The 23,486-nt window shown below is 49.3% G+C and overlaps 8 protein-coding genes across 8 annotated transcripts; 4 read left to right on the top strand and 4 right to left on the bottom strand.

The window, feature by feature from the left end:
- Positions 1 to 274: 274 nt before the first annotated feature.
- Positions 275 to 849, bottom strand: EDB82DRAFT_480116 (uncharacterized protein; the record flags this gene model as incomplete). Its single annotated transcript, XM_025737874.1, has 3 exons — positions 275 to 347; positions 410 to 744; positions 823 to 849. 3 exons carry the CDS (start codon positions 847 to 849, stop codon positions 275 to 277), a joined length of 435 nt encoding a protein of 144 aa, XP_025592691.1.
- A 2,449-nt stretch (positions 850 to 3,298) lies between these two features.
- On the top strand, positions 3,299 to 9,139 carry EDB82DRAFT_311006 (uncharacterized protein). Its single transcript, XM_065607452.1, has 3 exons — positions 3,299 to 4,151; positions 4,200 to 7,157; positions 7,210 to 9,139. Exons 1-3 carry the CDS (start codon positions 3,557 to 3,559, stop codon positions 8,874 to 8,876), a joined length of 5,220 nt encoding a protein of 1,739 aa, XP_065463320.1. The 5' UTR covers positions 3,299 to 3,556; the 3' UTR covers positions 8,877 to 9,139.
- Positions 9,140 to 9,402: 263 nt separating this feature from the next.
- On the bottom strand, positions 9,403 to 10,209 carry EDB82DRAFT_529482 (uncharacterized protein; the record flags this gene model as incomplete). Its single annotated transcript, XM_025737871.1, has 2 exons — positions 9,403 to 9,818; positions 9,870 to 10,209. 2 exons carry the CDS (start codon positions 10,207 to 10,209, stop codon positions 9,403 to 9,405), a joined length of 756 nt encoding a protein of 251 aa, XP_025592688.1.
- A 254-nt stretch (positions 10,210 to 10,463) lies between these two features.
- Positions 10,464 to 13,263, top strand: EDB82DRAFT_310991 (glycoside hydrolase). The gene is made up of 3 exons (XM_025737870.2): positions 10,464 to 10,835; positions 10,884 to 12,850; positions 12,910 to 13,263. The coding sequence occupies exons 1-3, from the start codon at positions 10,604 to 10,606 to the stop codon at positions 13,153 to 13,155; spliced, it is 2,445 nt and encodes an 814-aa protein (XP_025592687.1). The 5' UTR covers positions 10,464 to 10,603; the 3' UTR covers positions 13,156 to 13,263.
- Positions 13,264 to 16,543: 3,280 nt separating this feature from the next.
- Positions 16,544 to 17,238, top strand: EDB82DRAFT_529480 (uncharacterized protein; the record flags this gene model as incomplete). Its single annotated transcript, XM_025737869.2, has 2 exons — positions 16,544 to 16,779; positions 17,184 to 17,238. The coding sequence occupies 2 exons, from the start codon at positions 16,544 to 16,546 to the stop codon at positions 17,236 to 17,238; spliced, it is 291 nt and encodes a 96-aa protein (XP_025592686.2).
- Positions 17,239 to 17,269: 31 nt separating this feature from the next.
- EDB82DRAFT_513814 (GTP-binding protein TrmE N-terminus-domain-containing protein) lies at positions 17,270 to 19,240 on the bottom strand. The gene is made up of 2 exons (XM_065608945.1): positions 18,837 to 19,240; positions 17,270 to 18,789 (listed from the first exon to the last, which is right to left on the bottom strand). Exons 1-2 carry the CDS (start codon positions 19,116 to 19,118, stop codon positions 17,347 to 17,349), a joined length of 1,725 nt encoding a protein of 574 aa, XP_065463319.1. The 5' UTR covers positions 19,119 to 19,240; the 3' UTR covers positions 17,270 to 17,346.
- On the bottom strand, positions 19,241 to 21,355 carry EDB82DRAFT_513812 (pyridoxal phosphate-dependent transferase). The gene is made up of 2 exons (XM_025737867.2): positions 19,949 to 21,355; positions 19,241 to 19,897 (listed from the first exon to the last, which is right to left on the bottom strand). The coding sequence occupies exons 1-2, from the start codon at positions 20,857 to 20,859 to the stop codon at positions 19,531 to 19,533; spliced, it is 1,278 nt and encodes a 425-aa protein (XP_025592684.1). The 5' UTR covers positions 20,860 to 21,355; the 3' UTR covers positions 19,241 to 19,530.
- Positions 21,356 to 22,152: 797 nt separating this feature from the next.
- EDB82DRAFT_310929 (nucleophile aminohydrolase) lies at positions 22,153 to 23,390 on the top strand. The gene is made up of 3 exons (XM_025737866.2): positions 22,153 to 22,338; positions 22,391 to 22,502; positions 22,580 to 23,390. Exons 1-3 carry the CDS (start codon positions 22,301 to 22,303, stop codon positions 23,219 to 23,221), a joined length of 792 nt encoding a protein of 263 aa, XP_025592683.1. The 5' UTR covers positions 22,153 to 22,300; the 3' UTR covers positions 23,222 to 23,390.
- Positions 23,391 to 23,486: the final 96 nt, after the last annotated feature.

Here is a 23,486-nt window from a genome sequence, read left to right as displayed (position 1 = left end):
TTTTACGCCACTTCAAAAGTATATGTCGATATAGTGAAATCTATCATCGACAGTACGTATGATAGCCTCGACAGCCTTAATTCGTTATTGAGGTACGTCAAAGAAAAAAAGAGAATAAAAAACCCCATCTCGTGTAGGTAAGCTGTGATATCACAGTGTCAAAGAACTGTCACCTACCATTATTTAGGTAGGTGTTAAGTTTTCTAGCAAGTATGGACAGCGCTTTCTTGGGGGCAATCATCTACCTCTAAAAAGAACAAAACGGTTTGTTTTATTATGATCTAAAGTTGTTCCTTGCTAGCCGGTCTGGTTCATCGTCACTATCGTCCCTAAATCCCTCTTCGAGACTGTACTTAGTTAGCAATGCTTATGGCATGACAAATGTTATGTTCTCTTTGTGGTCGCTTACTCTCTACTCAACCGCCTGGCATTATCTGGCCGGGCCGCTCGGGTATCTGCCTCCATCTGGCGCCAGGTAGCCTCGTCAACATTTCCAAGCTCTTCTCCATCATCACCATCCAGTCCGTCATCAAAGCCGTCATCAGATGCGAACGTGACATCGCGGTTGGAGCGCCACGCAGCGACGCGGGCCGTTATGCGTTCGCGCAAGGAAGACGTATGGGACGATAACGTGTCGAGAGGAAGGTATTGACTGTAGCGAGCATATCGACGCCATAACGGAATAAGAACGTATGTTAGAAGAATGAAGAGAAGCAACGAGATGACGGCGGGAACAATGAGCGTCTAATTGTGATCAGGTGTTAGTATCATACCGCCATGAATGCCAAGAATATTGTTCAAGTTGTCATGATGAATGCGTACCTTGATGACCGACATTGTCGCGCCCATGTTCTATCTCTCAAGGACTTAAGGGGACGATACTGGAGCTTGTTTCAGCGTAGAATGTAAGTTTCGATGGTGCAGCGGATGCCATGAGGTCTGAGATCCGACGTTGCCTTGAGGTTGCGACGGGATGGCCCTGACTAACAATAGAGTAGAGGCTGTAGGCTGCCCTAGAAACGTGGCTGAAGCCACAAGTACAAGGGGCCCCGTGGGAGGTGACGACGCCGAAGATCCCGCTAAAAGGGGTTGACCAACGGAAGGGTTCAGACTTGCAAGGGGGTAAAAGTGCCAATATCGACGACGTTGGAATCTATCAGAGATTAACTACCGATTTATGTTTCCAATTCATTGTTTCGAGACCAAAGTGCACAAAGTACTGAGTGGTATTTTCAATTGAATATTAGCTAAAGATATCAAGATAATTCCATAGCATCATATCACCCACCTATCTGTACATATCATTTTAATCCATGATCGGTAAATTTCCATAGCACGCCATTCAGTTGAGCGGGTCATGTAACATCTACCAACGGATACGGTACAGAATAGTACCTTTTATCAGCCTTTTCCCTCGGCCTGCACCGTCATGGATATGGGCTCTTAGTATTACTCTGTATCACAAAACTTACCAAGATATACTCGCTCAACGGATAAAGTAATATAGTCATTTTGTGTTATTTTTGACCTGATCTTTGATTACCTATTTTTTCCCGTATGCAAAATTTGGGACTTAGATGTTCGCCCCTAATAACTTGGTTGTAATTAGCCTACAGAGATGGTTGAAACGTTGTACGTTATTCTCGTTAAAGTCAATGGCTTGTAGATTCACGCTTATGATGCCCAAATAGTTCAAGTTCAATAGTCGGCAGTTGAAAGCAAAGGGAATGGGTTAAATGGAGGCCCTGAGACAACCGACCTCGCTTAAGAATCAAGGATGGAGAAGAGAGATCTACTAACTAATATGTCTCGTCTCGAAATAGTGGACGGATACGGACGGACCCTGAGACAAAGGAGAAGAGCTGCACGCGGTTCAAGGGATAGTTGAGACAGTTGAAAGAATTACATGCATATGTACAATGTGGGAATTTCAGCTAAAAGAGTGACACTTTCGTGACAACCGGGCAAATGTGTAACAGCTAATATCACCTCATAACCTCGAGTGTAACATGAAAATTATAGTTGGATATGTAGTAGTTAGCTGGTTGCATGAACTATTTCCAAGCATACCATCAACTTGGTACCCGTAAGGATTTATAGTTAGTACTCCAGCAGTGTGACGTGCCGCATGTTGGTGCGAGGGTTTACTGTAACTCAAAGATCTTGCAGCACTTCCATTGTGATTGATTATACATGAACAGTTTTAGTTCCCTAGAAGCTGCCAAGTTACCGTGGACACGTATCTGTACCTATCCTTCTTTACTTCTGATAACGCTTGAGACTTCTGAAATATTTTGGTGAATGTAGGCTGGCAGTGTCTACGCGTCTTTAATCTAGAAAGCCCACTTCCCCTGATAGGTCCCTTGATTCTTGGAAGCAAAAAGCTCCCCGCCTGTCGACGGGTCGTTGCTAAAAAAGCGTCTATCCCACGAGATCGGGCCAGCGCCCAGTCACAGCGCTTTTTAGGGGTGTAAATCATTGAAGCTTGGGTGAACCATATCCACTTATGATGCCCAATGATAGACTGTGTGGTAAATCTTGGTCTAATGCGTAATATTCTCATGACATCTAACAAATGTATACGGCGTATTGATAGGTTTCAACATGACCACATTTTGTTAGGGCTTCTGGGGCGTATCTGAGTGCTCTATTCCATAAGGATCCATGGATGATTCTCGATGCCCGTACACTACTAACCCAGTAGAGGTACTCCTTGGCGCTCACAGCGCTGAAATCGCTCCTAGCTTAGCTTCCTTAGGTGCCTACCCGACCTCTAAGCGGCGGCTAAGCAATACTGGATCCATCATCCCCAAAGACACTCGAGCCAATCCGCATTCGTCTTGCCCGTGACCATCGGTTTGGCTTGAGCAGCTAGAAGATCCCTGACAATAGAGAAAAGGATCCAATCCAACCAGATCATCCCCGTCTTTTGGACACCCAACTGACGATGATTAGGTCGGATCCAATACCTTTACTTTACTTTACTGCTACGCTACGCTACGCTACGCTACGCTCCTTTATGCACACCACCTTGAGTTAATTCGGTTTGCAGTTCGATTCGTTTCATTCTGGCACCACTCCTTTAAGCAGCGGCATCATCCGGTCGAGCTTAGGCCTTTTCTTTGTCTTTTACGGGTTTACCTTGCCTTTTTTTTTTTTTACCTTTACCCCCCTTCCAGTTCATTACACTGCAGTATCTACATACATTTCCTTTCTGTCAAAAGCAACTCCCGGCAATCAAGGTTTCAAGCCCGCCCACAACGCTCACGCAGCTTCGATTTGGAGATCCTCCCGCACCCCGAATAGCCTCCCAGCGTTCCATTCAACGTCGAATACTGTGCCCCAAATGAAGCGAGCGGCCCAAGGCCAGCACATCGCCAACTTCACGTGTTCCAACTCGTAACCGTTGGTAGACGATTGCGAGCCCTCAACCTCGATTTCTCCTTTTTGTTTTACTTGTACACGCCAGCTCGAAACCGACATTACTTTCGAAATACGATTCGCAACCTAAATACTCGGCTCCGACGACTGTCGCGGACACGACCTTGCAGTCGCCATGTCTGACAAGACCAGACAGTCCTCCGGTGGCCGGTCTCTCTTCTCGCGAAGTAAGCACAAAGATAAACGCTTGAATGAAGAGCCGAGATACCCCGCAGACGATGCAGCGAGCTTTCGGTCCTCGCGCCATAAGCGAGAGTCGTCTGCTATCTCGTTTGACGGTCGCCCAGAGTCCTCCGACGGCGGTATCAACCAGATGGCCGGGGTTATAACTTCGATCCCATACGATACTATCGGGGGCGGGTCACGCTCTCCGGTTCCTGTAGAATACCTACCCAAGGGCGAGCAGATACCAGTGCGCCGAGAACCTCTCCCACACCACCTCAATCAAAATGGCCTAGACTATCACCAATATCCAAGCTGGGACGGGTCAGGCCAGTCTGGGGCCCGTTCTCCAGGGCGCCAGCCTGCTGGTTTCGGTTATGGCAATTCAAATGTTACCATGGCTTCGACAGGACGCCAGACCCAATATCAGCAATGGGGCCCTGCCAGGGGCAGTTCGTCTCACTCAAATAATGCTCCTAACCCCCGATACGACTCGTTGATGTCTTCCACTGCTCGAGGCTCAGCTGACAACTTGAGCATACAGTCAGGTAATTCGCGCCACGTTCATACTATGATATCTCGCTCACCAAACACAGCAATGCCCAGTGCATCTTCTCAAAGCTCTTATGCTGCTTCGCAGTACTCAAACCGTGATTCCCACCGATTCACCAAGTTTCCCTCGGGACCTCCTCCAGGACAAAGCGATCCTCAGGGTGGTTTCTACTTCCCGAAACCCGACGATGATAATGTAGTCGAACAAATGTTTCTTCAACTGATGCAGAAGCGAGGATGGCACAACCTCCCTGAGCAGGCCAGGAGGCAGATGATGGCCTACCCAGCCCAGAAGAAGTGGACGCTGCTCTATCAAGATCGACTCACCGAGTGGCAGGGCGAACAAAAGCGCCGACAAACAGCACGACCGACCCAGTATACTGCGACCCCCGATATCACGACTTATTCCGACGAGGAAGGCACCCCAGAATGGTATGTTCGACGAGTTATGGAGGACCGACTTGACACGAAGGGCATGGGAAGTCTGGAGGTAAATCTAAGGACTCAGCAGATTGGTTGGGTGAAGAGATTTGTCGAGTGTCAGGGACAGGTCGCCTTGATGACCTTGCTGCTTAAGATCAACCGCAAGACGGCACAGGGACCTGCTCAAGACAGTGGTCGCATCGATAGGGGCCTCGACCGCGAGTACGACATCATCAAGTGTGTGAAGGCCTTGATGAACAACAAATTTGGTGCCGATGATGCCTTAATCCACCAGAAGGTCATGGTGGCACTCGCCAGCTCGCTCATTTCTCCTCGACTCACCACACGAAAGCTTGTCAGCGAAATTATCACCTTCTTGTGTACATGGGGAGAAAATGCCGAAGGCCACTTGAAGGTTATCCAGGCTCTCGATGAGGTCAAAGTCGCATCCGGAGAGAATGGGCGATTCGATGCTTGGATGCGCTTGGTGGAGGTTACCATCGATGGTAGGGGTAAGATGGGAAGTTTGGTCGGTGCAAGTGAAGAATTGAGGACTGGTGGTATTGGAATGGAGAACTTGCTTATGGAATATGCCGTCGCGACCCTCATGCTCGTCAACATGATAATCGATTCGCCCGAGAGAGACTTGGAGTTGAGGATACACATTCGAGCTCAGTTTACAGCATGTGGCATTAAGCGAATCTTGACCAAGATGGAAGAGTTCCAATACGAACTCCTGGACAAGCAGATCGAGCGATTCCGAACAAATGAGGCCATCGACTATGAGGATATGTTGGAACGGGAAAACAGCAGCATCAAGGACGATGTAGAGGGCGATGTCAAGGATCTCACTGATCCCGTCCAAATCGCAGATGCTATTCAGCAGCGTCTCCATGGTACCAAGACACAGGATTACTTCATTTCAGCTCTGCAGCATCTTATGCTCATCCGTGCCAACGATGGCGAAGAGCGGCTACGCATGTTCCAGCTGGTCGATTCAATGCTGAGCTACGTTGCTATGGATAGGCGATTGCCGAACATGGATCTTAAGCAGAGTCTCAATTTCACGGTCCAAAGTCTGCTAGACAAGCTGCATACAGATTCAGAAGCCAGGCAGGCACAGGATGAAGCGCTTGAATCACGACAGATCGCCGAGGCCGCCATGGCGGAGCGCGATGAGATGAAGGCTCAGTTGGAGCTAGGTGCCGATGGATTAGTTGCCAAGTTGCAGAGGCAATTGGAGGAGCAAGCACGGTTTATCGATGCCCAAAGGAGACAGGCCGATGGACTCAAGGCTGAGTTGGATAGCATGCAAACTATGCGAGCCAAGGAAGCACAGCGATATGAGCTGGAGACAAGAGAGCTGTATCTGATGCTTCGAGATGCTCAGGATGTTGCAGCTTCCAAAGCTATCAAGAGTGCAAATGCTTCCAGCAAGACTGCACCTCCCGAGGACCCTGCCCGCATGCAAGGTATTCTGGACCGCAACCGTCTCATGGAGCGGCTGCAGATGCAGATCGAGCGACAAAAGACCCAGTACAAGCTTGAGGGACGTGTGTGGGGAGATGCTGTCGGACCCTCAGATCGCCTTCGGGCTCTCCGTGAAGAAATGGATGACAGGCCCGGAACACCCCCTGGCGGTGGAACGCCTCCCCGAGACTTCACAAACAGTGTATTGGGCAGCATTAACCGGAACACGAAGATCCCTCGCAAGCCTCTTAAGAGACGTTCTGATGGCGAGGTGATTGATGAGGATGATGAGACCGAAGGCGAGGATGGCGTTGTCTACGAGAAGCCCAGAATCGTCGAAATGAAGCGACCGACGATTGACGCTAAGCAACAAGCTGGTCTGCTCGGAGAGATCGGCTCCAAGGTCAAGAAGTATGATGGTAGCGACTCCGAGGACGACACAACCGGTCCTTCACACCCCAGTATGGAGACTTCGTCACCCATCACTCCTCCAGGCGATGGCGAAACACCAAAGATCGAGGTCACTGCTGCCGGTGCTGCTCCCCCTCCTCCGCCGCCTCCGCCTCCACCACCACCTATGCCTGGTCAGATCCTCGGGGCCCCACCACCACCTCCTCCACCACCGCCTCCCCCCATGCCCGGCCAAATCCCTGGAGGGCCTCCCCCACCTCCGCCGCCTCCTCCCCTGCCAGGCATGCTTCCCGGTGGACCTCCTCCGCCTCCTCCACCTCCCCCAATGCCTGGTGCTGGAGGTATGCCGCCTCCTCCACCTCCTCCAATGCCTGGTGCTATGTCTGGTCACTTTTTGTCGCGACAACCGGCTTTCGGGGCTACCCCAGGCATTGGTTTACCTGTTGTCCGCCCCAAGAAGAAGCTCAAGGCTTTGCATTGGGAGAAGGTAGATGCCCCTGAGACCAGTCACTGGGCGGCACACACCCCTTCTGCTGAAGCTCGAGAGGAGAAGTATCAGGAGCTCAGCAAGAAAGGTATTCTTGACGAGGTTGAGAAGCTGTTCATGGCAAAGGAGATCAAGAAGATTGGCATGGGAGGCTCCTCTAAGAAGGACGACAAGAAGCAAATCATTTCTTCTGATCTCCGTAAAGCTTATGGTAAGTCAATTGGTTTTTGGGTAATATGGAGCTTAGTGCTAACAAAATGCAGAAATCGCTTTTGCCAAGTTTTCACAACACTCTGTTGAGAAGGTCGTTCAGTCGATCATCCACTGTGACTCGGAAATCCTTGACAACGTCGTCGTGATGGATTTCTTGCAGAAGGACGATTTGTGCAACATTCCTGACAACACATCTAAGCAACTGGCTCCATACAGCAAGGACTGGACAGGCCCCGAAGCCAAATCCCAGACCCGTGAACTCGACCCCTCTGAGCTTACCCGACAAGACCAGCTTTACCTCTACACGGCCTTTGAGCTACACCACTACTGGAAGAGTCGAATGAGAGCACTTGCTCTCACCAGAAGCTTCGAGCAAGAGTACGAAGAGATTAACGACAAGATCAGACAGGTTGTTACAGTGTCTGAGTCGCTACGTGATTCCGTTTCATTGATGAATGTTCTTGGTCTTATTTTGGATATCGGTAATTACATGAACGACGCGAACAAGCAAGCACGTGGTTTCAAGCTTAGTTCCTTGGCACGATTGGGCATGGTAAAGGACGACAAGAACGAGTCAACACTGGCCGATCTCGTGGAGCGTATTGTTCGAAATCAATACCCCGAGTGGGAGACCTTTGCTGATGATATCAACGGCGTTATGACTGTGCAAAAGATTAATATCGAGCAACTGCAGGCGGATGCAAAGAGGTACATCGATAATATTCGGAACATTCAAATGTCCCTGGATTCAGGCAACCTGAGTGACCCCAAGAAGTTCCATCCCCAGGACCGAGTCAGCCAAGTCGTTCAGCGCATCATGAAGGATGCTAGGCGGAAATCTGAACAAATGGAGTTGTACCTGGAAGAAATGATGAGAACATACAAGGACATCATGGTATTCTATGGTGAGGACCCTGCTGATGATGGAGCCCGTCGAGATTTCTTCGCCAAGTTGGCGCTTTTCGTGGGCGAGTGGAAGAAGTCTCGCGACAAGAACGTACAGGTCGAGGAGACAAGGAGGCGTAACGAGGCATCGATGAAACGAAAGCACACGGCGCAGCTCAAGCTTACAAGCAACGCCGCCGAAGCTGGACCAACATCCCCTTCCAACACTGGTGCCATGGATTCCCTCTTGGAGAAACTGCGTGCAGCTGCGCCCCAAGCTCGGGACCAGAGAGACCGAAGAAGGCGAGCGCGACTCAAGGATCGTCACCAGGTGCGTGTTGCTTCTGGACAAAAGATCCCGGACATCGACGAGATCCCAGAGACAGAGACAGAAGCGAGCCTCAAGGCTGCAGAGGCACCAAGCGAAGACGATTCAAACGTGCTCAGCCCTGGCCTGTCATCACCTCGCTCAGGTGGGGATGATCTTGCAGATAGGGCGGCTGCTTTGTTGCAAGGCATGCGCAGTGGTGACGGCGCAGATGACGATGATCCTGAGAGGAGGGAAACACTTCGCAAAGCGAGACGGCAGACAGCGGAGGAAGAAAGAAGGCTAAGGAGACGGCGGAGGGATAGGACAGCGACAAACCAGTCGGAAGAGAATGCGGAGGAGCAGAAAGAAGAACCTAGACCAGAGTCCAAGGGCGGAGAAGAAGAGGCAGCTAAAGAGCACGTCAATGAGGCTGAAGCGCCTACAGAAGATGATGTACCAACACCCAAGGCAGATGCCGCAGGTGATGGTGCGGTAGAGGAAGAGCAAGGAGAAAAGGCATGAGGATGAGATGGACGGACGGTGTTTGTAATTCGATGCATACCAATGGTGTTGGGAACTGTTTAGGAGAAAGATGGAAGGAAGATACCGCGTTTGCATGTAGTCAACGCGCTATACGTAATGTCTACACCAGCACACACAGTAAAAGAGAGCATTTAAACAAGTCTTGATTGTTGATTTGTTTTTGAAACCAAAATTGCTACTGAGCCGTCGGCCCCATATACAGTGCTACTTGTTATTGATAGAGTCAAGGTGCTTGCATAGGTAGGTAGGTACTTGGTCGTGCCATGACTCAAAAGTGACAACAATTTGGCAGGTTTACAGACTGAGAATACATGCCTACGCAATAAGCCGCCTTGTCGAGTATATCTGTTCTGGTTAAAGGGAATATCTATCTTGTCCGGTGGTACACTACAGAATTGATCATGAATGTAGTAGTATTACTATCACCTAAACGCCCGCCCAAATTAATTATACTTCGAACATAAAATCCCAAGAGGAATTTTAAACAATAGCCAAATAGAACTCCCTATCGAGACGGACTAAGAGGTCTGTTAAAACCGCCGTTTCGGTTCATGTACTGGCGATACTCTGTCTTCTTCTCCTTCCGCACTCCGCCAGCATTGTTTCCTGAGACCTTCTTGTTCTTTGTCGTTCCGAACCCGCCAAAGCCCATCATGGCCTGCATAGCAGCCATGCCGTCGTCCTCAGCTACCATAGGTTCGTCTTCTACCTCAGAGACTTGGCCATCTTCCGAGCGAGCAGTCTCCTCTTCACGTTCGGGGTGTGATACGGGTGGTGGCGGCGAGCGGCTGGCACGAGAGCCGACGTTAAAGGACATGTGAGGTGCTGGACGCTTGGCTTCAGGGCGAGTACGTGTGGGAAGGGTTGTTTCGTTGGAGGAGGGGCTGCGTGATTGTGGCGACGCAGAGCGACGGGATTTACCTGAATGAACTTTTAGTCTTGTATCTTCGTGGTAAAACCGGAAACGCATACCTCTTCGGTCTCTATCATCATCGCGACGATCGTCCCTCCTCGGCCTTGTCGGCGCATCCTCTCCGTCGTCTCTTCGCCCGTCCCTCTTATCTCGGTCATCATGGTGTCGTGGACCTCGATCCTTTGGACGGTTCCTATCTCCATCTCTGTGATTGTTTCTTCTGTCAGGAGATCTTGAGCGATCTCTATATCCACGGCGCTCACGCGATCGTGACCTGTACCCTCTGCGATCACGGTCGTTGTCCCTATCACGTCCTCCACCTCCACGCCTATCGCGTCTATCGGATTCGTCCCACATTTGGCGACTGTCTGGTCGTCTACTTCGTCTTGAGTCGCTCATGTTTTCGATATGATGTTTGCGTCTGCTTATTAACCTTGTTGAGATTCGTTGACTTTTCGAAGCTGAACAATGGTTGGAGAAGGCAAGCATCCAGAGAATTCTAGAAACATAAGGCTGATAGAAAGCAACTTTAATGTGGAGATGGATAGAAACGTGGCGGTGGCTGGTGAAGCAAAGTGATTGGTCAAAGCTCTATCTCTGAACCCCGGATTTCTAAAGTTTCAGCCTTGCGTCGTCATTGTAAATTCGGAGCCCCAACGTGTTCTCTGGAGCTTCGTCTGTCTGTAAGCTGCAACACACCTATTACGGTAGTGGATTTATTTACAAGTCCCAAAACTCCATCCACGAATTTATCTCCAGTGGCAAGCTAAGGGGTATTTTATTCCTCAATATCATGGTCAAGATCGCCCAATGGGTGTCGATAGCGACACTCATCCTGGGCGCCTCAGCCGCAGATGAAGCCTCATCTGTGCTCACGACAGAGATTGGCCGTCAAAATAACCAGAGCCTCTTTTGGGGTCCATACAAGTCCAACTTGTACTTTGGTGTGCGGCCACGAACGCCAGATGGGTTGTGGACGGGACTCATGTGGGCAAAGGTCGACGACTACCAAGACATTCAAAATGGTATGTGAAACACTTTATTTCCCCAGAATCTACTAACACTAGTCTCAGGATTTAGATACACTTGTGAACAAGGAGAAGACATTCACGGCTATGGATGGGATGAATACGATGCCCGAATAGGCGGTGTGCAATCAATTCACGACAAGGGCAACAACATTGACTTGACAACTACATTTGTCAAAATTCCAGGAGGCAGCCATGGTGGAAGCTGGGCTGCCCGTATTAAGGGCGAGCTTCGAGATGGTGCCGCAAAGGACACCAAAACCATGCTGTTCTACTATATCGCTCAGGATGGCGAAGGCGAGCTCGAGGTTGAGGGTGAAGGCACACAGTTTGGGTTCGAGGACGATGTCACATTCAGCGGAAACTCCAAAACCCTGGGCGACTACAAACTCCTGGTGACAAAGGGAACCGGAAACCATCCCACGTCGAACAACAAATTACTCGAAGACCGACATGGAGACAAAACCATTGTCTCAAGCCCCCAAGACGTTCCCGCCGACCATACTTGGCAGGGCAAGCCCGTTGTATTTAAGAAGCTTCAAGAGGCTGTTTCGCCCGTCCAAGAAAAAGCCGACCAAAGCGACCCTCCGCCGCCATGGCAGGTATACCGTATTGCCCACGCGCCAGCCAAGGCCAATGTCCAGATTGTAGAGAAGACGTTCGAGGGACCCTTCGAATTCGATGTCATTTTCTCATCGGCTTCTTCTGGAAAGGAATTCACCCCTGAAGAAGTCACCGAGCAGATCAAGAAGACCTCCGAGATCTTCAACGAACGGTTCACAAGCACTTTCAAGTTCAAAGAGCCATTCAATCTCGAGAAATACAAGAAGTTCGGCAAGAGCATGTTTTCTAACCTTGTCGGCGGCATTGGGTACTTCCACGGTCACCAAATCATTGACCGATCCTATGCACCTGAATATGAGGAGGAGGATGAAGAATTCTGGGTTGAAGCTGCAAACGCCAGGGGCCGCACAAAGCCAGATCTCGAAGGACCCTACGAGCTTTTTACTAGCGTTCCCTCTCGTCCCTTCTTTCCTCGTGGTTTCCTCTGGGATGAAGGTTTCCACCTCATCCCTATCGCCGATTGGGATATCGACCTGACTCTTGAAATTGTTAAGAGCTGGTACAACACCATGGATGACGATGGCTGGATCGCTCGCGAGCAGATCCTGGGTCATGAAGCTCGTAGCAAAGTGCCTCCTGAGTTCCAAGTTCAATACCCTCACTACGCCAACCCTCCCACTCTTTTCCTTATCATTGAGGGTTTTATGGAGCGCCTTCGTGCAGCCAACGGTACTGAACCCCAGAAGCTGGACCGCTTGATCGGGGCAGATCTTTTGCAAACTGCCCACCTCGATAACATCGAACTAGGCGAGACCTACTTGCGAAAGTTGTATCCTCTTTTGCGCCGCCAGTATGATTGGTTCCGCAAAACCCAGCGTGGTGACATCAAGAGCTACGATCGCGAGGCGTACTCCACTAAGGAGGCGTATCGATGGAGAGGCCGTACTGAAACCCACATCCTTACCAGCGGCCTGGATGACTATCCTCGGCCCCAGCCCCCATCCCCTAGCGAGCTGCATGTCGATCTCATGTCTTGGGTGGGCCTTATGACAAAGTCCCTGATGAACATTGCAGACGCCCTCGGCATGGCTGAAGATGTAGATGAGTACAGGAATAATTTGGACGGCATTGAGCACAACCTTAACGACCTCCACTGGTCCGAAAAGGAGGGGTGCTACTGCGATGCCTTTGTCGACGACTACGAGGAGCACGCACTCGTATGCCACAAGGGCTACATTTCCCTGTTCCCCTTCCTGGTTGGTCTCATGAAGGCTGACGACCCCAAATTGGGCAAGATTCTTGACCTGATTGGCGACGAGGATCACCTCTGGAGTCCACATGGCATTCGCAGCCTGAGCAAGCAGGATGAGTTTTACAACACTGGCGAGAACTACTGGCGCAGCCCAGTGTGGATGCCTATGAACTATCTTGCCGTGTCTCAGCTTAAAGTAAGTACCTGATAACAGGGTGCTTAAGAAACAGTACAAATGCTGACGTATCTATCTAGAATGTTGCTTCGCAAGAAGGCCCATTTCAAGCCAAGGCGAAGGATTTGTTCTCGCGTCTGCGCAAGAATCTTGTCGACACGGTGTACAAGAGCTGGGAAGAAACAGGCTTTGCCTGGGAGCAGTACAATCCTGAGACGGGAGCTGGACAACGAACACAGCATTTCACTGGATGGACTAGTCTGGTCGTCAAGATCATGGCTATGGATGACCCCAGCACGGAGGCTCATGTTAGAGATGAGCTTTGAGTGGGTAGCGAGAAAAGGTTCTGTATGGCCAGCTTGATGGACGGTGTGGTTGTGTAGACATACTAGTCTTGATTTACCAGTCATTGGTTAGACTTTTGCTCGTAGCCAAGAAACCGGAAATGCACTCGTACGGCTCCTACCGCATCCTTGACCCGTGTGAAGGCGTGGTGCGTTGGAACTAGGAACTAGGAACGACGAACGGGAAACAGGGATAGAATGATTATGACATTCTGGGTAAGCCAGGGACAGAGCCTCCCACTCTCGTTCTGCACTTGTGGAGGACAAAGAACTGTGATTTGTCCTTCTGTACCTTGTCAGGTTCTTGAGCTGTACTGTGTATCGACAGACTATCACTATTTGGTGGCTTCGGCGGAACTTCTTCAATCGACCGAGGGCTGTCAATTCGAAAACGAAATTCCGTAGTCAACGTCAGCGGGATTGTTGCAACAGCATTAGCTATAGTTAGATTCAGTGATTCCTAACCGGTGCCTAGCTCTGCGTGCTACTATTCCCAGACGTAGAGTCACTGCCGAGACTTGTGAGATGCATGCCGTAGCCATTCTTAGCAATGAGCCAGAGCTTACAACTGTTCCAATGCATAGAGTTGAAAACTACTGCAGATCTTCAACCAAGGCAGACATTTAGCCTACAGATTACCTGCAGTAGTACAACCACAAGCCCAGGACCAAAGGGTGACCCCTGCACGACACCCCTGCAAGCGTTGGGGATCCTTCCCGAGACATGTCCCAGGGGACTAATGTAAGCTCGAGAAACGAAACGAAGCGAACATCGGGTGATGAGCACTAGGATCAGAATGGCTGTATCTGTGGCATAGCGCAATGTCTCAGAGGTAGCCAGGATGACAAGAGGCGGGTCAATGGCTCTAGGGCTTAGGTAGGAACGGTAACAGCAGAGCTCGGTTCAGGTTGCAAGGCTGATTTCTTGGAGAACGCCTCGTGGTGGTGAGTGTAGTAAGTAAGCACAGTGATTGGGTAAATTAGATAATGTCTAGGGCTATGCATCGAGCTAGTTAGCGAAAACAGTCAGATCGTGCGATAACGCGCCAATTGTCCAATGGTAACACATATTCTATTTATAAAGCGCCTGAGCGCTTAACTATCGGCAAGGGGTTTAGTGTTGGCTGCAAGGTGAGAATTGTGTCTCATTGCGGCTGTTTGATGCGCTGACACATGACATTATGATGGGAAATGCGAATTTGCAACCAAAGATTCATTAGTTTGATAGATCAAGCGAAAGGTTTGTCCATATGAGGAGACATTTGGCGTTTGGCTTCCGTGTCGCTGGCCATTGGTGCGAGCCGTATCACTGCGTGTTTGGGGGTCTGGCCAATAGCAAGCGGTACCATAGATCTCGGTAAGAATCGCAACCCCCAGTTCGAGGTTGAATGGATCCGGCGGGATACTCAGAAATTAGGTCCCATGGTACTGGTATGGCCCTGGACATGGCCGACCCGACCCAACCTACGAACGGGTAATGCTGTAGGTGCCGTGCCGCCGGAACCAGAGTATGCCGGGTATCCAATAATAAGATTTGAATAGGCTGTTCAAGGGTGTTGGCGGCGATTACTTCATGTGCGTACATTTTATAAGTCCAAGACCTTGTCTCAAGTGTGACGTTTCATTCCGCTGCTGCCCCCACGAGGGACTTGTGCAGCGCAGTCATTTGAACCAGGATGCTTAAGTTGAACTGATTGTAAGATGAGTCACGATAAGAGAAAAGGGAAATTCGGTCAAGCTTCTAAAGCCCAAGCGTTATGCTTGTAAGAAAGGCGGAGATGAGATTGAGTTAAGTTGAGGTGCCCGAGGAAGGGAAGGGATGGGATGAGATGGGTTGGGAAGGTGGGATAAAGTGGAATCCGGGGCAGTTTGTCACTTCGGCAGGCGGAACCCACGGGCTTGACCGATGCATGCCAATGGGGAAGTCGCGTCATGGCTTTAATGGTTGCAGCCGCCATTTTGGGGGGCATGACAAAGATGATGACAAAATAAGTGATGCATTATACTTACTAACTTGACTATCATGGTGCCTCATGTAAATGTCTTGTCTTTTAGGCAACCCTTAAACTTGTCGAACCCTCCATGTGACAGAATGAACCATTAAGGACGCGCACTCAATTGAGCACATGTCGAGACGCATTCATTGAGAAGGGTAATTCATCAACCAGGGTCGATTCCATTATTGGCAACTCCCATATTATCTTCATCTTCTCTTGTAATCTCCATCCCCGACTCCGAACATTGCCGGAGTTTGCTTGGAATCATATCACACGGCCTCATTTGTCAGCCTTTATGACGTTTTGTATGCCGAATTACATTGACAATCAATAGATGGGTGGTCAAAACGTCGGATGGGATGGAAGTAGGATCGAGATACGAATTACCCGACGTATTGTCGCGTATTTACGTATCTAAGCTCCGTCATCATCCTCGTCAGTCCCTGACTAACAATGTGGTATTGAAACATATCTTTTCGGGGGTCAAAGATTACCATCATGATAATGCTGCAAATACAAGATGATATCTCCATGGGCAGAGCCGTGGAGTACTACGAAGCATGTATGACAACGGCATGGGTCCAGGGGTGTTTGTTTATTTCAAGGAGGCTATGGCTTATTCTTATTCCCTGTCCAAGCCCCCCGTAAGCCAATCTGTCCCCGTAATACGCACCGCAACTTGTTCGACTCACTTGACTGGATACGGCCCGGGTCTTCCGCTCCCGGCGAAGATTTGTTGTCAAACAGAAGACTCCAAGAAAACCCCTGCGATGCAAGGTCCCCAAAGCATCCTCAGCCCTACGATGCTGTCCCTCCACCACTCATAGTCCAGATGCCGGCCCCTGTCAGCTCGCCGACATGGCGCAGGCGTACTCTGTCCTCTGTCCTGACTTTACTAGTATCTCCCAGATGATGACTGTTCCCACAACCGTGTCAAAGAAGTTTCCATGCACGGAATAATGGCAATGCACAATCTACCTTGTCTGTAGCCTTGTACCCTCCCCTAGCGTGTATACCTTAGTACTAATGTTGCTATTTTGTATCCCTGTCGTAGGGTGTGCTTGACCCATCGTCATGACAGGACCCGAATAGGCGTCAGCCTTCCACCGTCGTCTCCTGGCAGTCATCGCCTACCAAAATCCCTTATCCTACTTCTGCCTGTACTTGAAGTAATTTGTATATAAGCGTCCTGTCACCCGGGTCAACTTGAAAATGAAAACATCATCACCATCAACATCTTCCATCCATCTCATCTAATAGCATCCACACTCTTCAACTCTAATCACTTACACACAACAACAACTTAACTCAACTACAACTTTCAACTCTGTTCAATTTACTCTCAGCCCAAACAACTCATACACTACATTTACAATGGCTGCTTTCACTCTCACATTTGCTCCCTCCACCCGCTCCTTCGGCCGCAGTGGCTACAACAAGGATGGTGATGATTCTGACTCCAAGCCCACAAACAGCCGTGGTCGATCTGGCTACAATGAGCCTGAAGAGGGAGACTCTGGTCGATCTGGTTACAACGGCCCCGACGACGACGACAACTCTCAGGGCAACAAGGGCCGCTCTGGCTACAATGGCCCCAGTGACGATGACGAGTAAAATCTTGTCAATCGTCTGGAATTTCTCAAAAGCATACACAAAGCGGTAACCTAAGCATGGATGGGGCGTTTTCTGTTTATACACCTGTTTCTCCCCTCAGCATTATTATGGAGTTTTCTTTTTTCTTCCTTTTGGCATCAGCATCGGCATCAGCGTTTGGATAGTCTTGGGCATAGAAACAGCATCACACGTTTGGATTTGGAAAAAGAAGGACATACAAGCATAGTGGGATTGGGTTTGCATCAGCATTGGCATGGCATAGCAGCGAGCAACAGGCATTGTATCTTTCCTTATTTCTTTTATCATCATTTTCATTTCAATTGTCTCTCTTCTACTTTCTTTTCTCTGACTAGATGTGGCCCTGGTGGTCGACTCGGGCACATTAACCCAACTTTGATAGACCGGCGTTGGCTTATAGACCTTTCCTTGACGAAATAGACATTCAGCTCTTTTAGCAACCTTCTCCTCAGTGGTATTCGTTATAAGTCGCTTACTTCCCAACGCAGAATCTAACACTTCAAGTCAGCATCTTGTCAAACACGCAGCATCCACTCAGCCAAAACTTACTTTTCAAAGATAACTCCCAAAACGTCCTCCACGTCTCCAAACTCGCCCCGACCTGTGATCCGGGCAAGGCAATCCGCAGCATATCGCAGATACTCGGCTGCGAGGACCGTGTCGGCGTCCATGCCCTCCTCGGGGGTAGCTTCCACCATGAAATCTTCCAAATGCTGTCGACACTTGATCAGGAGTTGGCGCTGACGTTCCGTCACACCCAACAAATCCTGGAGGTCTATAGGCATGGATGTCATTTTCTCGAAGGATGCCACGAGCCTGGTAATCACGGCCTGAATGCCGCCCGGGTCCTTGCTTTCCCATGACCCTGTCTGAGCCTCCTTACACGAGATCGACACGAGCTCCGCCGCCGCCAGCTTGGGGGCCCGAAGTCGAGCACTTTGTCTAAATTCCTGAACAAGCTTCTCAAAATGCACTTTATCAGCTGCATCTTGTTTGTTGACAACGACTAGACAATCTTCAGCCCCTGCAGCAAGATCGAGTGTTTCCTCATCGTACTGCAAAAAGAATCCTTCCGGGCTCTTTTCCACTGAAGCTAGGACAATGACTAGATTCGATTCTAAAGCTCGTTGTTTGGCTCGTCGTATTCCTTCTTCTTCCACGGCCCCGATTGCGCCACTCTCAGCCTCGTTGGTAATTTGCGAGCTCTGGGATCGGAATCCTGCCGTATCTGCAAAAGAACACAAATAGCCACGAATATCCAAGCTTGCTTCGACTATATCTCGCGTAGTGCCTGCTTCGCCAGACACGATGGAAGCCTCGCGCCCGACGATCAGGTTCATGAGAGAGCTCTTACCGACATTAGGTGGGCCCAGCAATGCGATACGAATTCCGTTCCTCAGAAGCTCGCTCCGTTGGCTTCCTTGTTCATGCAGCTCAATGCTGTGTAGCATTCTGGCAATTTGCGCCGTTACGTTTTGCAGCAGTTCTGCCTGGGACTCATCGAAATGTTGGTCTTCGGAGAAGTCAATCAAAGCCTCGATTTCTCCTCTAGCCAGCAACAGCTGTTCCCTCCACGCCTCGTATTGCCGACCAAGAGACCCAGAGTTACCACGTACGGCTGCACGACGCTGCTGTTCTGTCTCTGCTGCTAGGGTGTCGCTCAATGATTCGATCTGAGCAAGATCTAGTCGATCGTTGAAGAAGGCACGCTTCGTAAACTCACCGGGTTCTGCATATCGAATACGATGCGCAGTGGCACATTTCGGAATGGCTGCCAGTACTGCCTTGACTGTGGCTGATCCTCCATGAACATGCAACTCCAGGACATCGTCGCCAGTTACAGTCTTTGGATTGGGAAAGTAGAGAATCAAAGCTTCCGAATCTAGAATGAGAGGCTGGTTTTTGGCAGAGCATGGATCATAGAGTGATCGCACCGTTGCAAATCTTGGTTTTGGCAGTGGTTTAGATGGACACAATGCCTTGTATATCTAGTATTTGGTTAGTATATACTTTGCATGGTTTGAAATATGCTTACCTCAAGACATGACGGGCCAGAGACACGGATCACTGCAATACCGGCCTTGCCTTGTGCTGTTGACAGGGCGTATATTGTGTCATCCACGATTGGAAGCCTGGAGACGGCTTCTGACTCATGAGTAGCCCATGACTGTTGCGAGAATGATCTTGGTCTAGCGATAGGACAACATGGTTGTGATGATGAAAGCTGAGGACTGATTCGGATTCTAAAACTAAAAGGGACTCGAAAGGGACTCGCAGCACAATAGAGCCTCTTCGGACAAAGGTTACGCCTCAGCATCGGCGAGCAGGTTGGAGAAGAGCACGTGTATTTTATTGGGATTGTTCGAAGATGAAATGTATCAGCATGATGATTAATTGATGGGTTGAATGCGCAGAATACGCAGAATGAGCTAAAACTTTTACAGGCTCAAGACTCGACTGCTACAGCGCTAGGGTCCACTGGATTCAATGCTGTAGTAGTGCAGGTCCTTCTTAGGTCTCACCCATTGCAACAGTACAATCACTGCCTGTCCATCAGCCGCTTCTTTTGATGAAAATCCCATGTTAATTACTTTTCTTCCTCGATCGTATGGAGTATGTTGAATTCAACCTCCATTTGGGTTGACTATTTATTCATCTTTTCATACACGAATCTCATCCGTAAACTCATCAAACCATATATATCTAACACTTTTCCCAGCTAGCTCCCCTTAAGAGGTAGCGAATGTCTCAATAAACTTGGCGAGCTTCTCAGCTCCCTCCAGAGTAATGGAGTTGTAGCTGCTGGCGCGGATACCACCAACACTGCGGTGGCCCTTAAGGCCGGTGAGACCTTGAGCAGTGGCTTCCTTGAGGAAGGCCTTTTCAGTGGCGTCGATATCACCGTTCTTGGTAACGCGGAAGCAGATGTTCATCCTTGAACGGGCAGACTTGTCAGGGACAATTCTGTAGATGTCAGAGTGAGCCTCAAGAGCACTGTAGATGAGCTCGGCCTTCTTGGCAGACACAGCCTCTTGTCCCTCGACCTTGTTGTAGGTTTTGATCGACTTCTTGAGGACCTGGCCAGCGATGTAGACGCTGTCTTTTGTCAGCAACTTTGTATCAAACCTGCTTTAGAAAACTACTTACTCGAAGATGCTGAGGGTGTTGTAAAGGCTGTTGTTCTTGGCGATGGTCTCGTAAGAGAAGATGATAGGAGGGATAGGAAGGCCAAGCTTTCGGAGCAGAGAGGCAGAAGGTTGAGGAGTCTTGGGAGGGAGAAGGCTTTTCTTGATAATCACAACGGTGATACCGGTAGAGCCAAGGTTCTTCTGTGCGCCGAAGAAGATGACAGAGAAGTTTTGCACAGGGATTCTCCTTGAGAGAATGTTGGAAGACATATCGGCCACAACAATAGGACCTTCGCCATCAGGGCCAGGGGCCAGAGACTGGGGGAAAGCAGGGAATTCGACGCCATCGACAGTCTCGTTATCACAGTAGTAGACGAGAGCAGCGTCCTTGGAGAGGTTCCAGGTGCTCCCCTCGGGGATCTTGCCATACTTGCCGTCATTTATTTGACGGGCATCAGCAACAATGTTGACATGCTCGGGGCCAAGCAGTCGCTTAGCCTCCTCAGAAGCCTTTTGCGACCAGCCGCCGGTGACAATGTAGTCAGTCTTGAGCTCCTTCTCGACAGCGTTTCTGAGTTCCTGCTCAACACGGGGGTCATCCTCAGGAGCCTTGAGGTTGGCGACGATCTGAGCCTTCTTCTTGGTCACCCATGCGCCAACAAGGTTGTACATGGTAGCGGAGAACTCTCCAGTACCACCGCCCTGCATGAAAAGAACCTCGTAGTCCTCAGGAATGTCAATGTAAGAAGCGAGATCAGCCTTAGCCTCGTTGATGATGTTGGTAGCCAACTCTGAGCGATGAGAATGCTCAGCGATTCCCAATCCGGTGTCCTGGAAATTGACGAGAGCCTGGGCGGACGTCTCGAGAACGTCTGTGGGCAGCAGGGCTGGGCCAGCGCCGAAGTACGTGATATCAGATCTGGAAGGCATAATGGTGTTGGATGTGGTTCGAGGTGAATTGTGTGAATATGCTAAAGAGTAAAAAAATTGGAGTTGTCTAAAAGTCGCAAATATGTAAGTCGTAGTGAGTCATCCAATAGAAATGCCCAGCAAGAAGGGATCCGATATTCAACGTATGACTCTAGAAGTTGTATCTCGGTATGACAAGAAGATAATGCGGAAATGAGTGATAATTGATATCTGTCAGAAGTTTTCAGCAATCAATTCTGCATTCGTCAACGGCTTAGCAAGCGTGAACCGTGATGGCTTTTTTAAGTGCAGATTTTATTCGTCGATACTATAGCAAAATACCCAAGTTATCAATCACCAACTACATTACTAGCTCCGCATCAAATATCGACTAGTGAACCCAATAGCGCAGATCTTTCTCTCATGAACCTACGAAAACAGAAGAGAGTTTTATGTTTGTTCCTATAGAAAGGGTACAGATACCCTGTAGTCTATACGCTGTCGGGTTTATTCTATACATGCACACATGTTTTAAGAAAACGTTGGTTGTGTCTTTACTGCTCAAGCTTAAACACAAATTCTCAACACTTTTAATTGTAGCTTTGTATACGTAAATCGGCGTCCAATACGAACGATTATAAATGTTGATGAACAAAAAGCTTGTCGATGCCGTTTCAAGACACGAAAATCGGTCGAAAGCTTTATGATAAAGCCAAAATTCCAATTTCTCTCAATTGAGTATACAAATAACCGTATTTATGCGCCCTGAGTTCAACATCAATTATTTTTTATACGTCCTCTTATTTTATAGTTCAAATTTATGGCAGCAAACGGCCGAGTATCTACTCACCATTCCTTGCTTAAACAATATCCAATAACACAGAATGATAAAAGCTCCGAGAATTCGTTTGGGAGTCTCCGGCAAAGGTCTTTCTCTTTAGATCAAAGAATGAAGTCCTTTGTTGACATGGTGTCGAGGCAAGAAACTATGCTTGAATCTTTGTGCAAATACTGGGCGAACACATAATCAATAAAAGAGGCCAAAAAGTGTAATTGCCGATTGCGGGATATCAAAAGTATCATACAAGAAATTTGTTTGAATGGCAATTTCTCTCCTTGACTTGGCTAAATGAATGTTCCATCTTCAATCAGTGTCTTATTCTTGCTGGCCCTTGTGAGATCATTTCTCCATGATAGGATGTCATCATGAAAGCTATCTGTTTCGGCAGGCGGTGTGGCGGGGTTTCCGCGGCAGAATACGCATGTGGCAGCAGGAAGGTACGACCAGGCTACGAAGCTTGAGCTGCCTGGCTACGGTAGGTACGCATGCTGCGCGGGTACACCTCAACTCTACCTGCCTTACTATCTCCAACCTCAACTATTAATCCCAGCAAAGCTCACCACCACAACCCCGCCCCGAATAACGCCCTTAACAAAATTACTCGGGTAGCTCAAATTCATCATGTTTCGAAACAACTACGATAACGATTCCGTCACCTTGTACGTCACCAAGCTCTTTCCTCACCACATCCACCAAGCTAACTATTCCCAGCTCGCCCCAGGGTCGGATATTCCAGATCGAGTATGCTGCAGAGGCAGTGAAGCAGGGCTCTGTTGTTGTCGGTATTGCTAGCAAGACTCACGCCGTTCTGTGCGCTGTCAAGGTATTGCCCGTTTTCCCTCCCGCTCTTGCCCAATGCATAAGCTCCAGAATGAATGGTCTCTGACTCTATCTCAACAGCGAAATGCCGAGGAACTCTCATCTTACCAGAAGAAACTCTTCACCGTCGACGAACATGCCGGTATCGCAATCGCTGGCCTTACCTCCGATGCCCGTGTTCTTTCCAACTTCATGAAGCAGCAATGCCTAGGCCACCGACTCACCTATGGCCGTGCCATCCCCCTCCGATCCCTCGTCGACATGATTGGCGAGAAGGCCCAGATGAACACCCAGATGTACGGCAAGCGACCATACGGCGTTGGTCTCCTGGTTGCCGGTGTTGATGAGCGTGGTCCTCACCTGTTCGAGTTCCAGCCCTCAGGCATGACAGAGGAGATGCTTGCTTTTGCCATTGGCGCACGAAGCCAAATGGCCCGAACATACCTTGAGCGCAACATTGATTCCTTTGCCGATTGCTCGAAAGAAGAGCTGATTCAGCATGGTCTCAAGGCCTTGAAAGAAAGTCTGGTCCAGGACAAGGAGCTTTCAGTAGAGAACACATCCGTCGGCGTAGTGGGCATCAACATAGTGGATGGCAGGAAGAAGGTCGAGCCATTCAAACTGTACGACGGCCACTCAGTACAGCCCTGGATTGAGAGTGTTGGCGAGAGCCAAGGTGGTGCGGAAGAAGGCGAGGGAGAGGGTATGGATGTTGACAACTAAACTTGGCACAAATTATGGTGCGACATACGGCGTCGGTATAGATCATGTAGTATTATGCGCTGCAGAAGCAGCTTTTCATGAATCTTAATCATTCGAGATCAAAGCAAGCGTCGTGGCAGGCGGGTTGGATAACCGACAGACTTTATACCAAGAAGCTTAAGCTATGTAAAATGGTACATTGACATCCTATAGCTACGTATATTGGGGACCAAGATTCCTTGATTTTTTTCTGCCACATAACTTCGATATACCAGTTTATCTGGCC

The sequence above is a fragment of the Fusarium venenatum genome (genome assembly GCF_020744135.1).
Source record: "Fusarium venenatum strain MPI-CAGE-CH-0201 chromosome Unknown EDB82scaffold_4, whole genome shotgun sequence".
NCBI lineage: Eukaryota > Fungi > Ascomycota > Sordariomycetes > Hypocreales > Nectriaceae > Fusarium > Fusarium venenatum.
This window is presented reverse-complemented; position numbering and strand designations above follow the sequence as displayed.

Bases quoted from the DNA above. Each gene is read 5' to 3' on its own strand.
- EDB82DRAFT_513812 (XM_025737867.2), bottom strand. From the start codon at position 20,859: ATGCCTTCCAGATCTGATATCACGTACTTCGGCGCTGGCCCAGCCCTG. The intron at 19,898-19,948 runs GTAAGTAGTTTT...GACAAAAGACAG, and splicing joins AACACCCTCAGCATCTTCGA to CGTCTACATCGCTGGCCAGG.
- EDB82DRAFT_513814 (XM_065608945.1), bottom strand. From the start codon at position 19,118: ATGCTGAGGCGTAACCTTTGTCCGAAGAGGCTCTATTGTGCTGCGAGT. The intron at 18,790-18,836 runs GTAAGCATATTT...ACCAAATACTAG, and splicing joins CTGGCCCGTCATGTCTTGAG to ATATACAAGGCATTGTGTCC.
- EDB82DRAFT_310991 (XM_025737870.2), top strand. From the start codon at position 10,604: ATGGTCAAGATCGCCCAATGGGTGTCGATAGCGACACTCATCCTGGGC. The intron at 10,836-10,883 runs GTATGTGAAACA...CACTAGTCTCAG, and splicing joins CTACCAAGACATTCAAAATG to GATTTAGATACACTTGTGAA. The intron at 12,851-12,909 runs GTAAGTACCTGA...GTATCTATCTAG, and splicing joins TTGCCGTGTCTCAGCTTAAA to AATGTTGCTTCGCAAGAAGG.
- EDB82DRAFT_311006 (XM_065607452.1), top strand. From the start codon at position 3,557: ATGTCTGACAAGACCAGACAGTCCTCCGGTGGCCGGTCTCTCTTCTCG. The intron at 4,152-4,199 runs GTAATTCGCGCC...CACCAAACACAG, and splicing joins CAACTTGAGCATACAGTCAG to CAATGCCCAGTGCATCTTCT. The intron at 7,158-7,209 runs GTAAGTCAATTG...AACAAAATGCAG, and splicing joins TGATCTCCGTAAAGCTTATG to AAATCGCTTTTGCCAAGTTT.
- EDB82DRAFT_310929 (XM_025737866.2), top strand. From the start codon at position 22,301: ATGTTTCGAAACAACTACGATAACGATTCCGTCACCTT. The intron at 22,339-22,390 runs GTACGTCACCAA...AACTATTCCCAG, and splicing joins GATAACGATTCCGTCACCTT to CTCGCCCCAGGGTCGGATAT. The intron at 22,503-22,579 runs GTATTGCCCGTT...CTATCTCAACAG, and splicing joins CCGTTCTGTGCGCTGTCAAG to CGAAATGCCGAGGAACTCTC.